Below are 12,495 nucleotides of genomic sequence, written 5' to 3' on the forward strand. Positions count from 1 at the left end.
CAGTATCCTCAGGTTCTGGTGAGGGCCCTCCACCTAATTTGCTATATTCATGTGTGACAGAGAGAAAAGTGATCACTCCCTCTCTCTTTCATGAGGACACTAATCCTATGATGAAGGCTCCACACTCAAATGAATTACTTCCCAGTATCTGAGCACCATCACAGTGGGGATTAGGACTCAACTTTTGAATACAGGGAGGTACAGACATTCAGTCCATCACATTCATGAACTGAAGCTGAGTGTTAAAGGTCTTTGATCCCTACAGAGGACTGGCCTGGATGTAGCCTGTCTTCAATCTGAAACTTTTTAGGAACCCTTTCTCTTGTACATGTCTTAAGCTTCATATTCATAATAACACAATTGTTTTCATGTTTTTAGGGCATTATAGTTAACAGTGCTTTCATCCAACATATCTCATTTGTGCTTCTCAGTTGCCTTATAAGTAGGTGGGATGATTATTGCTGTTTTGCAGGTATAGAAACTGAGACTCGGTAGTTTAATGGATCCAATGCAAAGCCTGACATTGGATTAAGTAATTTATTCAAAGTAAAATGCTTAATGAATGCTGACCTAGGTCTTGATCCCGGGCCTTCTGACTTCAGGCTCTCCCATGGAAATCAGCTTTATCAGAGGACCATGGAGTTGGGGGTCCTTTACTTTAGGCCTTGCCTCATAATAACTCTGGGAGGGAGACCTCTGTTGCACCCAGGTGTTTTAGGGGGCATTCTGTGTCTCGAGCAATTCAAAGCTAAAATTTGTCATAAAGATTTCATCCACCTCTTCATTTGAATGTAAAAGGAAATCCAGGGCTCAGACATGCATAAATTACATGGAGTTCAAGGGAGAGCCTGGATAAGAACCAGGTCTGTGGCTCTAGTGCTCTCTGGACCCCGGAGCTATGCCTCTCCCTCCGAGAGACGTGTCAGCAGTCATTCCCCTGATGTCCTTCTATCAGCCATTGTGGAAACTTCCAGAGGGCATGTTGTGTGAAGTAGCCCCTCCCTCCACACTCTAGGTGGAAGAAGGCAGGGTGCCTGTAGATGTCCCTCAGCTAGTTGCCTGTGCCAGGCACAGAGTGAATCATCGTCTCACTTCTGGTACACGTTGATCAGGATCTTTAAGGTTCTAGACTTTGAACCTGTTTTCTGTGGGAGGAAAAGGGAAACTGACATATGTTTCTGATGGGCTTCAATAAACAATCCTAGGTCTTATTCTACCTCGTTCCTACTAAAATTATTACCTGTAGCCAGTCCTCTAGCATGAGAAGCAGCTCCTAAAGTCAGCCCCCTTGGGACTATAGTCTAAGCAAGTATTCTGTGGCACCTGCCATCCCTACTGAAAAGCATAATTCCCAGCAGCCCAGCTCACCCACATAAAGCTGTTGAAGCAAGAACAGATGCTTTACAAAGCCCTTGTAATAATGAGGGGGAATAGAAACCTGGGGTTGGGGAAGTTTTTTTCCTCCCCTTAAGGGATTCTGAGTGTTTTGGTTCAACTTCAGTGTTCCAGGGGAGGGGAAAGAGGAGGGTTTTGATGAAAACTGAAGAGAAGTCCTGCCAAACAGAAATTCCATATCAGATGGATATTTTCCCCCTTTCAAGAAGGTATGAGAGTGGCCAAGAAGCCAGAAAGTGTGGGAGAGTCAGGAGATAGATCAGAATGCTCTGGATGGAGCCGCACCGTTAGGGCCTAGAAGTAAGGTTGGTGGTGAGACGCACAGCAATGTTGGTTTGGATCCAGGTCTTTGGAGCCTATAGTCCTGCTCAAGCTGCTGGCACAACTACCTGGGGCACAGATCTGAAGTCCTCAGACTTAAAAGATAGTTTATTAACAAAAGGTAAGCCTTAGCTGAGTGTGATGGCATACTTCTTTAATCCCAGCAGCTCCAGAGGCTGAGACAGGAGGACTGCAAGTTCAAGGCCAGACTCAGCAACTTAGAGGGGCCCTAAGCAATTTATCGAAAACTTGTCTCAAAATGAAAAAATATATAGATAAAAAGGCCTGGGTATGTGGCTCATTTGAAAAGCACCACTGGGCTCTTTACCCAAGTACTAAAAAAAAAAAAAAAAAAAAAAAAAAAAAAAAAAAAAGATAAGTGCTCAAATCACACAGGCTTCATAAAAACCAAGACTCCCAAGGGCCATTGCCTCCTTCCAGGTGTTCATTCATTCATTCTGTCAGTAAAGACTGAGTACTGAAGATACCTCTGCCTTCCTAAGGATTATGGTGGTGGTGGGAGAGGAGAAGCAAATAAATACAATGTATTAAGTTTGCATCACTGTAATGATATACCCAAGATTAGCTGTGAAGAGAAGAGGTTTATTTAGTTTACTTTGGGAGCCCACATCAGCTCAGTTCTTGAGAGCCTCATGACCTGTTGGGACAAGTGATTGCATTGCCTGGAAATAGAGAGAACTGGGTGGGGCCAAACCAAACTCAGACTTTCTAATCAACCTCCACAGGGGAACTACCAAGATGTTCTATGAGAACCACCTTCCAGGGAACTTCTCTGTCAGGGGGCCTCCCAAAGGTTCTACCATTTTGTAATAGCGCCACCCTTGGGACCAAGACTTCAATCACAGTGGACTGTCTGTTGACAATCAAACCATAGCATACATCTAGTATATCAGGTGGTGGCTGTGCAGGAACAAATGGGTAGAGTTCTCAAGGGATTGATCATCCCAATGTCCTAAAGGGGAAGTTCTAAGAATATCTGTTACCTTTGCAGAGATGACCTGGGCTATCTCTTCCCAGATACTCGAACGTGGAGACACTTCCAACTCACCTCCCTTCCATTCCTATCTTCCTTAATAGGGAATATGGGGGCTTAGGAAAGAACTCGATAAAGAGTTAGCCAATGTGTTTTTTTCTAATACCACCTTTGTCTGCATGAAAATATTAACTATTTCAAATTTCTTGTAAATATATTGCATCATTTTAGTCTCATACTCAAGGAGTTAAAAAAAAAGCGTGTTTATTGAGACACAGAATTGAAAATAAAGGACCAAGGTTAATATTACAACTTAACAGCTATTGTGGCATGAATTGTTTAATCAGAACAATAGCCAGACCTTAACAGCTATTGTGGCATGAATTGTTTAATCAGAACAATAGCCAGACACAGTGGCAGGACCATTATGAAAACTGGCTGAAGGTCCACCCTGTGTATGACACATGTATTTTGCACTCTGTTTTTGTGAGGAGTGGCAAGGTCGTAGAAGTAATTGTGAAATACCTCAGAACCACTACTGTGAAAGCCAGCACCATATTATATGCAGAAGTATACATGATATTTTTGTTCTTTTAAAAGATCAGGTTCCTTTACTTGGACTCATGAGAACAGGAGCTCAGAGAGTTGCCTTGGTCACGTTCTGCCGAAGAGCAGGGATGACCATAATACCTACCAGGCTCTTCCTAGATCAAGTACTGCCTTGGATTCTATCCACTGGCTTTTGCGTTTTTTCATAAATTTTCTATTTCATAAAACAAGCTGTAATCTAAACATTATTACCTTAGGGATAAGGAGGAAAACAGTCAAGGTAATGTGCCCAAGGTCTCACAGGCATGCAGTGTTGAAATTAAGGTTCAAGTCTAGTTCTGCCTCTTCTAAAAGTTATCCTCTCAACCACTATCCTACATTTACTATAGGATTACTTAGAATTCCTAGGGTTTCTTAGAAAACTTGAAATTCTTAGGATTACAGATTCTTAGGATATCTGCCCTGAACTCTTTTAAATTTTTTTTAATTTTATTTTATTGCTTCTTATTAATTATACATGACAGTAGAACTCTTTTTACTTTTGTTGGGAGTTGCTGCCTTTTCTGTTTGTCTGCCGTTTAGAGTCTTAATACTAATTTTAACATTATCATTATAGTAATTACAAATGTTAGCATGACTTACTGAGTCTCACAAGACCATATTTATTTATTTATTTATTTATTGTATTGGGGGTTGAACCCAAGGTGCTTAACCTCTCAACCAGCCCTTTAAAATAAAATATTCTAGGGGGCTAGGAATATAGCTCTGTTGATAGAGTGCTTGCCTCACATGAACAAGGCCCTTGGTTCAATTTCCAGAAACACACACACACACACACACACACACACAAGAAATTCTGTTTAGAGACAGAGTCTCTCTAAGTTGCTTTAGGGCCTCACAAAGTTGCTGAGGCTCACTTTGAACTTGTGATCCTCCTGCCTCAGCCTCCCAAGCCACTTAAGGCTACATAATTTTATTCCATCTTTACTCTTTAAAATGTTTTTAAAAGGAATTATATTACGATTGGATTTCTTAATTGGATAACTTTTTTTATTAACCTTAAAGAGCCTGAAATTGCTGCGGTGCCCCAATCAAACCATAGCATCTAGTGTATCAGATAGATTATAATATATTAAATTTGTCAGGCTTGCGGAAATCAACTCTCACTTCCATCATTGGTGTTAATTATACAGTTTATCCACTGTAGTTTTTTTCACAAACGGGTAGCCTACAGTCAGGGTGAGTTTAGACCAGGGCCCTAAGGCATATCAAAGAGGCCCAAGATGACCCAAAGCCAGCAGTGGGGAGGTGTCTTGTTTCCTCCAAGTCTGGGATTCCAGCTGCTTCCTTCCATCAGGCAGGAGACTGTACTGCTGTTGCCAAGTTCAGGGCACCCCCTCGTGGTGCAACTGATACATGATCAATGTGAGAAAACAGGGAGAGCAGGCTGAAAAATTACAAAGAGCCTATCCCTTTAGATAGATCTTCCAATTCTCCCATTTTGAAAGCCCCCAAGTGAATAAGATCTCACCTCCTTTTGTCTTAAACTCTTTTGTAGCTATTTATATCATATTCGATACTATTTTTTTAGAAGTAGAAACATCGGAAAATCAAGCACAAATCCTAGGTGATTTTTAAAAAATAATTTTTTGTATATTTTTTTCAATTACCAGAGTAACACATACAATTCAGAAAGAATAAAGAGGAGAGACATTTACAATCCCTTGACCCATGCAGGATACCTCTATTAGTATTTTGGTGTATCCTTCTGCTATTTTCCCCCCTAGGCATAAAACCTCAAAGAAAACCAAAAGCCTATGTCATATTTTCTGACATGGTTTTCTCCACTGAATTATATATGTGAGCTTCTTTCAGTGTTGCAGGGTCAGCTGCTTCATCATTGCTAGTGGTTGCTGGTTCTGTTAGTTCTGGAATGTGTACACACCACTCTACACAAACACAACACCGAGCATGGCTCCTTGTGGATTATTGTGGATTATTTCTTTAGGATCAGTTGCTACAAATAGAATGGCTGAATCAAAAGAACAAGCATAAGTTTTGGTATCATTAGTTCATTTTTAAAAGTATTTTTGATAAAAAAAAAAGTTTTGAAAAACTTCAAATTCCTATCATTTGCATTCCTAGTGTGTGCCAGGAATTGGTTGCATAGTGTTCTGCATGCCTCAATCTCATTTAATCTGCCCAACAACCTGTTGTTTTCTATTGTTATTCCTATATTCCAGATGAGGAGAGTCAAGTTCGAGGAAATTAAATAGCTATAATGTGACTTCGAAAGCAGAGAGAAAGTGAGCTTTCCAAAGCTGGATAAAAATAACATTTTATATTCCTTGAATCTTGAACCAACTGGAAACTAATACTGAAAAATTTCCACTGGTAAATTAGAAAACAAGTGTGTTGGACTATAAAAGAAAAGAAGAAAGAACGAAAGTATTTTTCCATATTCTGGGTTTAGGAACGTGAAAAAAAAATCTAAGCAAAATGTCTGGCAATTAGGTTTCAGGTTAGAAGATGATGTGGGGTCCAACACACTGATCACTATATCATTACATGTCTAGAGGACTTTTAATAAAGAGGTATTTGCCCTGATTCTTATCATTTTGCCATAAATGGATTTTATTTAATCATAGTCTAGCTGGTTAAGTGACTCCCAAAGAGTCAAAAGCCGACTTTCTCTAAATCTGCCAGAAGTCTTCAATTTCTGAATAAAACCAAAACTTAACCTTTAAGACTTAACCTTTTAAAATTTTAGCACTCTCCAAAATTCTTTACAGTTTACCTCTCACTAGATGCTCACTAGAGACCTACGTGTCATTTTCGCCACTTTTACCAGTACTTTTTTAAATGATGAGACAAACTCAGAAATAGGCATAGCAAAGAAGAAAAATAAATATGACTCATCACTCAAGCCCTAATAAACATTGTATAGGTGTTGTTCATTCTTGATTCTCTCTGCTACATATGCATTTTGAGCATTTACCCAATATTTGCCTTTCCTGACCAACTCATCTGAGGCTCTTGGGCACTGTCTTTATCTCAGGAAAGAAACTTTGAGGTCTGGGGATGCAGCTCTAGGGTATAGTGCTTGCCTACCAGGCACGAGACTCTGGGCTCAATCCCCAGAAGCAAGGTAGGGAGGAAGGAAATTTGGTGTCTCTTTTCTTTCCTGCCACACTCAGCCTTTCAAAGAGATCTCAGGTATAATTCGGAAACACATAGTTTCTTTTACCATTTTCCTCTATGATAGCCTTTGAGCTTATTAGACCTCTTAGAAAGAATAAACATCCTCTGTTTAATTTTTAGGGTTTTGTTGTGGTGGTGGTGGTGGTTGTTTTGGTTTTGGTATCAGTTGTTCTGTTTTGTTTTTGCAGCATTTACTATTTCCTTGAGATGGGTATTTTGTGCTTTTCTGGTTAACATTTCCTTAATCCTTAATATAACCTCTTTATATTCACTGAGCTGTTTGGTTATCATTATAATTGATAACAAGTAGTTTTATCAGAGATAACTTCTTTTCCACCACACTTACAGTTGTAAGAACAATCTATTTTCTAGTCAAAGTCACAGACTTCTAAGTTCTACACACTTGATTGAGTTTGTGTTATGGGAGAAACCTGTTAAAAATCCAGTTTTCTTTCTCTGCTGTCTGACTGTTGAGCTTAACACTTTTTCCACACAAGGGTAGCCTATGGGGAAGCAAACATAGTTTTATGAGCTTCCTTTTGTCATCTTGAGAAAAATTGACTGTGGTTATGGAAAATAAATGTTCTTTGGCCTCACATTCTGCAGCTTGGGATCCATTCCATCTTCTAGGAAGAGCTTCCCGTTCCAACACGCCTTGGATCCTTCCCTGCTCTGCTCCTGGGAGATTCTGCTGGCCTCCTTGACCTCACTCACTATTATGGTTTGGATGTGAGATGTCCCCCCAGAAAGCTCACATTTGAGACAATGTAAGAAAATTTAGAGGAGGAATGGATTATGAGAGCCTTAATCCAAACAGTGGATTAATCTGCCGATGAGATATGAGTGGAAACTGAAGGCAGGTAGGGTCTGGATGGAGAAGGTGGGTCACTGAGGGGTGAGCCTTTGGTATATATATTTTGTATCTGGCAAGTGGAGTCTCTCTCTACTCACTAAACATCATGTGAGCCACTTCCCTCTACCGCACTCTTCCGCCATGATGTTCTGCCTTAGCCCCTAGAAAGGAGCCTGCTGTCTATGGATTGAGAACTCTGAAACTGTAAGCTCCCAAATAAACTTTTCCTCCTCTAAAACTGTTCTGGTCAGGTCTTTTAGTCACAGAAGTGAAAAAGCTGACTAAAATCATCAGCCAAGGTAAGAGACACAACCAGTAGAATGGGTTTATGGCAAAGTTTGGAGCCTTTGTTTCTCTGGCCCCTATTTTCTAGACTTTCAGGTGATATTTACCTAAAGCAATTGCTTTAGGCACTTTCCTTTTCCAGAGTATTCTCCCTTTCTCTCAGTATTCCATTATCTTTTTTCCAAGTTCCTCTGATGAGTGTCCCCTTGCAGAGAGAGGTTGGGGTCTCCTTCAACCCTTCCCATTTCTGGCCATCTCTGTGTCCCCTGCCCAACACACACCATCTCCTTGTAATGGAATCTGTGATTTCCTGTGCCCTTTCTCTTCTTGTCTACCCACAAAATCTCTTCAAATCTATCATCCTGTTTTCATCTTACACTTTTATGCATCATGTACCTAGAGGGCTTTCTTATTTGTGGTCTACTTCAAGATATTTCTTTCATAGTTGGTGAAGACCATAAACTTAGGAGCAGAGAATTGGAAGGCCCTACAGCAACCCTGGCCTTTCTAGGGAGAATATATTCACCAAACTAAGGACTTTTATGAGGTCAGTCTCGATAATAGTTCTTCTAGGGGAGTTGCTTCTCTTTCCTCTTAAAGGTTCTATCAAGTTCTTTTATGTTTTTTAAGCTCTAAATGCATTCGGGGTAAAATATTTTAGTACAGTTCTTATTTGGAGACCTGTCTTTTGCCTTTTTGGCCTTTGAGCACAGCTACCATGATATTTGAATTTTCTTTTTCTCTGAGTGATTTGTGTCTGATATGTATGCATTTGGGTTCTAAAAAAATGTAAAGTTTATCAGCAATAAATGCACACATGTAAAATAGGTGTGTAGATGTATGTATATTTTATGTATATAAAGTGGCAATATGCATCATGGATATTATGTCATTCAATTATGATGGTATTTCAAGGCTCCTATATGTTGGAATATGGATATATCTGAGTGTATGTGTAATAACATGTGGCTAGGACTTGGGGGTGCAAGAAGCAGTCTTTCTTGCATGAGGCTTGTGAAAATTTTTCTCTTTTTAAGACTCAAAAATATATGTCTACTATATTTTTTTAAATTAAGTCATCCAAAAATTAACCAATAGGATAAAAGAAAAATAAAATATTTAAGAACTAGCACAACAAAAGCCATAAACTGAAGGCAGACCCCAGGACAATATTAGCACTCGTGCTCTGAATTTTTATGCTGATTTAATCCTACACATATTTACCCTGGCTATGGCACACAGTTTGACAATGTGTAGGCAGAGGCCACTGCACTCACAGGCCTGCTGTGAGTAGAACAACTCAATGGTCAGTGTCCCAGTGACCAGTGCCGATCAAGATGGCAGCCTTAGGCCTCACCAAATTGCATTCTGACTAAGAAAGGCATTTCATTTGGGATGGGCAGGCTCTGGTAAGTCCTCTGTAGTCCTAGGGCAACATAGGGTTAATGTGACTTCTTCTCAAATGGCACAAGGTGAATTCAGATGTGTCTGTAGCAGGATATTTTGGTGAAAACACATTGCTACTCAGGGCTTGCTTTTAGCATTTCTTTCTAAAATATGTGGTTTAACTGTCACGATTTTTTTCTTTCTTTGGGGGGGGAGGAGGTAACTATATTTTTATCAAGAATGAATAGATGGTCCATTTGCTCAAGTTATTCTTTTTCCTCTGCACATTTTCACCCCTTTTCTTTTCTATTTTTTTTTTCTTTCTCTCCTGGTCCACAGGCTTTGCAGTGCATGCTGATCTCTCTTCAGGCAGAACTTGACATTCAAAGGTACTTGATGAAAATTGAGTCATCTCAGCGAGTTAGTACTCCACCTTTTCTTTTTCTGCATCCAGTTGCGCCTCCTCCTGTGCCTTTTCACTCTGCCATGTGTGCCATTCTAATCCGTGTCAGTGACTAAACCAGCTTCCTCTGCTGTCCCCTGTTGACCCCAAGCCCTGATTCAAATCCTTCCAAGCCCAGTGCTTGGCAGCACTCTGACCCATGTGCTGTTAAATGGTGAGAGTTGAAATTGGAATGAACATTCATTGCATGCTTGCTTCAAAATATTTAATATGCTTTCCACAAATTGGTTTGTGGAATCAGTGGCATGGCAACAGCAAGTCAGGGGTCTTTGCACAATCATGTGAAAGGTAGTCTTCTATAATGAGAGACACCCATCCTTGCCCACTACGAGGAAGAATATTCATAGAAGGAGAACAGAAGTGTGCATGCTTCTCACAATCCCAGAGCAGAATGACTCTTCCAGCTCTACCACCTCCAATATTGGGTCCAGATCATTTTACTGGCGTACATTTTAATAATGATAATGGTGCAAATAAACACATTTCTCTCGAATGGACAATGTGTTGGGCACTGTTCTAAGAACTTTATAAGTATTAACTTCTCACAGCAACTCTTGGAAGCAGGTTTACTGTGATCCCCATTTTACAAATTAGAAAACTAAAGCAGATGACTTGCCTAACGCTAGTTAGTGACTGGTATCTGACTCTAGGAAGTCTGACCCCAGAAGTTGATTATGAACAGATTATTTACCCAAAAACCTCAGGGCCTTCTATAAACATAGTTGTCCACCTCCTTTTTGTCCTCTAAGCATGGAGTTTTTCCACTGTTCCCTGAGCATGCATGTATCAGAGCCCTGAGTCTTTTGGGGGAGGCCCAAATGCACTGTGCTTAGGAAATGTCTAGCCATCTGGCCTTTGTACAAAGGGAGCTCCTTCCCTCTTGGTCAGTTTTCAGTGACCACACTGACCTCTTCACCTTCCTTTTTTAAATAATCGGTCTCTTTGATTTTTTTTTTCTTTTTTGGAATGACAAGCTCAAATTAGAAAGTTCCTTCTCAAAACAAATAAGTATGACAGCTAAATTTGGGCTAAACAGACCAACAAGGATCATTGTCAAACCCTATAGCACCCTAATTCTGAGAGGTATTTGTTCTTATCTTTTCCACGAGTTCTTAAATGTATTCACAGTTTCTCTAATCCATATGAAATAGAGGAATCTTTACAGTTTCCTTGCACAAGCACCATGCACTGAGTAGAAATGCAGAAGTGGGAAAGAATGCCCTGGTAAGCCCGTTCCTACAACTTTACACCCTGCCATTAACTGCTTCTCCTACTCTCCAAATAGAGATTTGATAGGATGATGTGGAATTTTCCATCATAAATAGTAGAGAGTCTGGGATCCCCTCCCATATTTCTTTTTTTTTTTTTTTTCCTGCTGGGGATTGAACCCAGGGTCCTGCACCCATTAAGCACATACTCTACCACTGAGCAGCTGCCCCCTCAATCCCCTCCCTTATTCTTTTTCTTATGATTGAAACAAATAAGTCCTTAGTACTGAGTTTTCTTTCCTCCTTTTTTAACCTGTTGGCAAATAATTGGATGTCAGAGAACTCTCTCAAACTTTCATCTGCATTCATAGACAAGTTCTAATAGTGATTTTCAGAGATGAATAGGATGAAGGCCAAGGTTTGGAAACTGAAGACATTCCGTTCTCCTACTGAGTAAATGAGTCACTCTTGGGTCCTCTGTGGGTGTCAATTCTCTGCAGTGAAATTGGGAGTGACCATTTACCAATCTCAGGAGACCAAAACAGAGGTGCAATGGACCCCTTATGGCAATGGCTGCATCCTTCTAATCTCACTTGGAGGCTGGAGATGTGGCTCAAGCGGTAGTGCGCTCGCCTGGCATGCGTGCGGCCCGGGTTCGATCCTCAGCACCACGTACAAACAAAGATGTTGTGTCCGCCGAGAACTAAAAAATAAATATTAAAAAAAATAAAATAAAATAAAAAATTCTCTAATCTCACGTGGGATCCCATAAGCCATGAGACACACCAGTATGGCAGGAAACTGAGTGGCCTAGAACCACTTTAATGTGAGTGACACTGGATAAAAGTAGCTAAATGTTTTGTGTCCCTCTTTGTTGTCCTGTGCATTTTTATTCAAATTATTCTCATCTCAACTCTATCAAATAGATATTCTGATTACCTTCTTTATTCTTTACAGTTCTGGGGACCAAACTCAGGACTTTACCCCAGAAAAGCAAGGGCTCTACCGTTGAGCTGCACCCCCAATCTCTCTGAATATTTTATTAAAGTAAGAATTGAGGTTCCGAAAAGTTTTATGTGGGTCATGCCACCAGTACACGGCATTATTGGAAGCCATGTTCCATACAATAACAGGATAAGAGCAGTTAAGTCCTTTCATTCTTAATCTTGTCTTCTGCCCATGTCTTCTAACCCTGAGACATTTTACCATGACAAGATTAGAGGAAGAAAATAACTTTTTTGGCCCAGAAAACTACTCAGAACTTATATATATATCTATATGTATATCTACACAATTTACAATGTGTATGTGTGTATGTTCCTATGAAATTGGGCAGGTGGTGTGCATGTGTGTGTGAGCACGTGTGTGCATTTTGAGTTTGAAGGTAAAAGCAAATTCTATTCCCGGGATGTATGGTGAGGTTCTGGCCATAGCACATAAGACTCAATGGGACTTAGGTGCCCAGTAGTAGAGTCTCTGGGCCATCTCCACGTGGCCTTCTCCACCATGGGATAGTGAGGACATAGTAACATCTCCCATAATGCTGTTCATGTCCTTGCTGAGGTTGGGGCCTTTCCCAATGGGTAAATCCTCACTGGTTTCACAAGAGTGCAGTTACGCCCTATGGTACCACCCAGGGCAGAGAAGCCTGAGGCTTCAGGGGTGGGATTGATAAGGGTTTTTGTTCAGAGGCCTTCTAAGTGTGGGTTTAGCACCGTGTGTTATGCTGCTTGTATTGTATTTGAAATATCAAAGCCTGCAAGCAGGTCCCTTTCCTTTCATCACTGTAATAACAGCCATCCTCACACAGCCACCTTTTATCCCAAGAAGCCTTTTAAAG

General features: G+C 40.4%; 1 protein-coding gene across 17 annotated transcripts in view; it reads left to right on the plus strand.

Annotated features, from left to right (window-relative positions):
• Positions 1 to 12,495, plus strand: part of KIAA1217 — a 406,156-nt gene that overhangs the window by 226,757 nt on the left and 166,904 nt on the right. For 9 of the 17 annotated variants that reach the window (XM_081297957.1, XM_081297956.1, XM_081297967.1 and 6 more), the window contains one exon: positions 9,324 to 9,404. The exons of 7 other annotated variants lie outside the window; for them this stretch is intronic. In XM_081297957.1, the coding sequence (XP_081154083.1) occupies positions 9,324 to 9,404 (81 nt within the window). Of the gene's footprint in view, positions 1 to 9,323; positions 9,405 to 12,495 lie in introns of those variants that run through there. One more of the 17 variants, XM_081297961.1, reaches the window with a different exon arrangement.

The sequence above is a fragment of the Spermophilus citellus genome (assembly GCF_964194105.1).
Source record: "Spermophilus citellus genome assembly, chromosome: 6".
In the NCBI taxonomy this organism is placed as follows: Eukaryota; Metazoa; Chordata; class Mammalia; order Rodentia; family Sciuridae; genus Spermophilus; species Spermophilus citellus.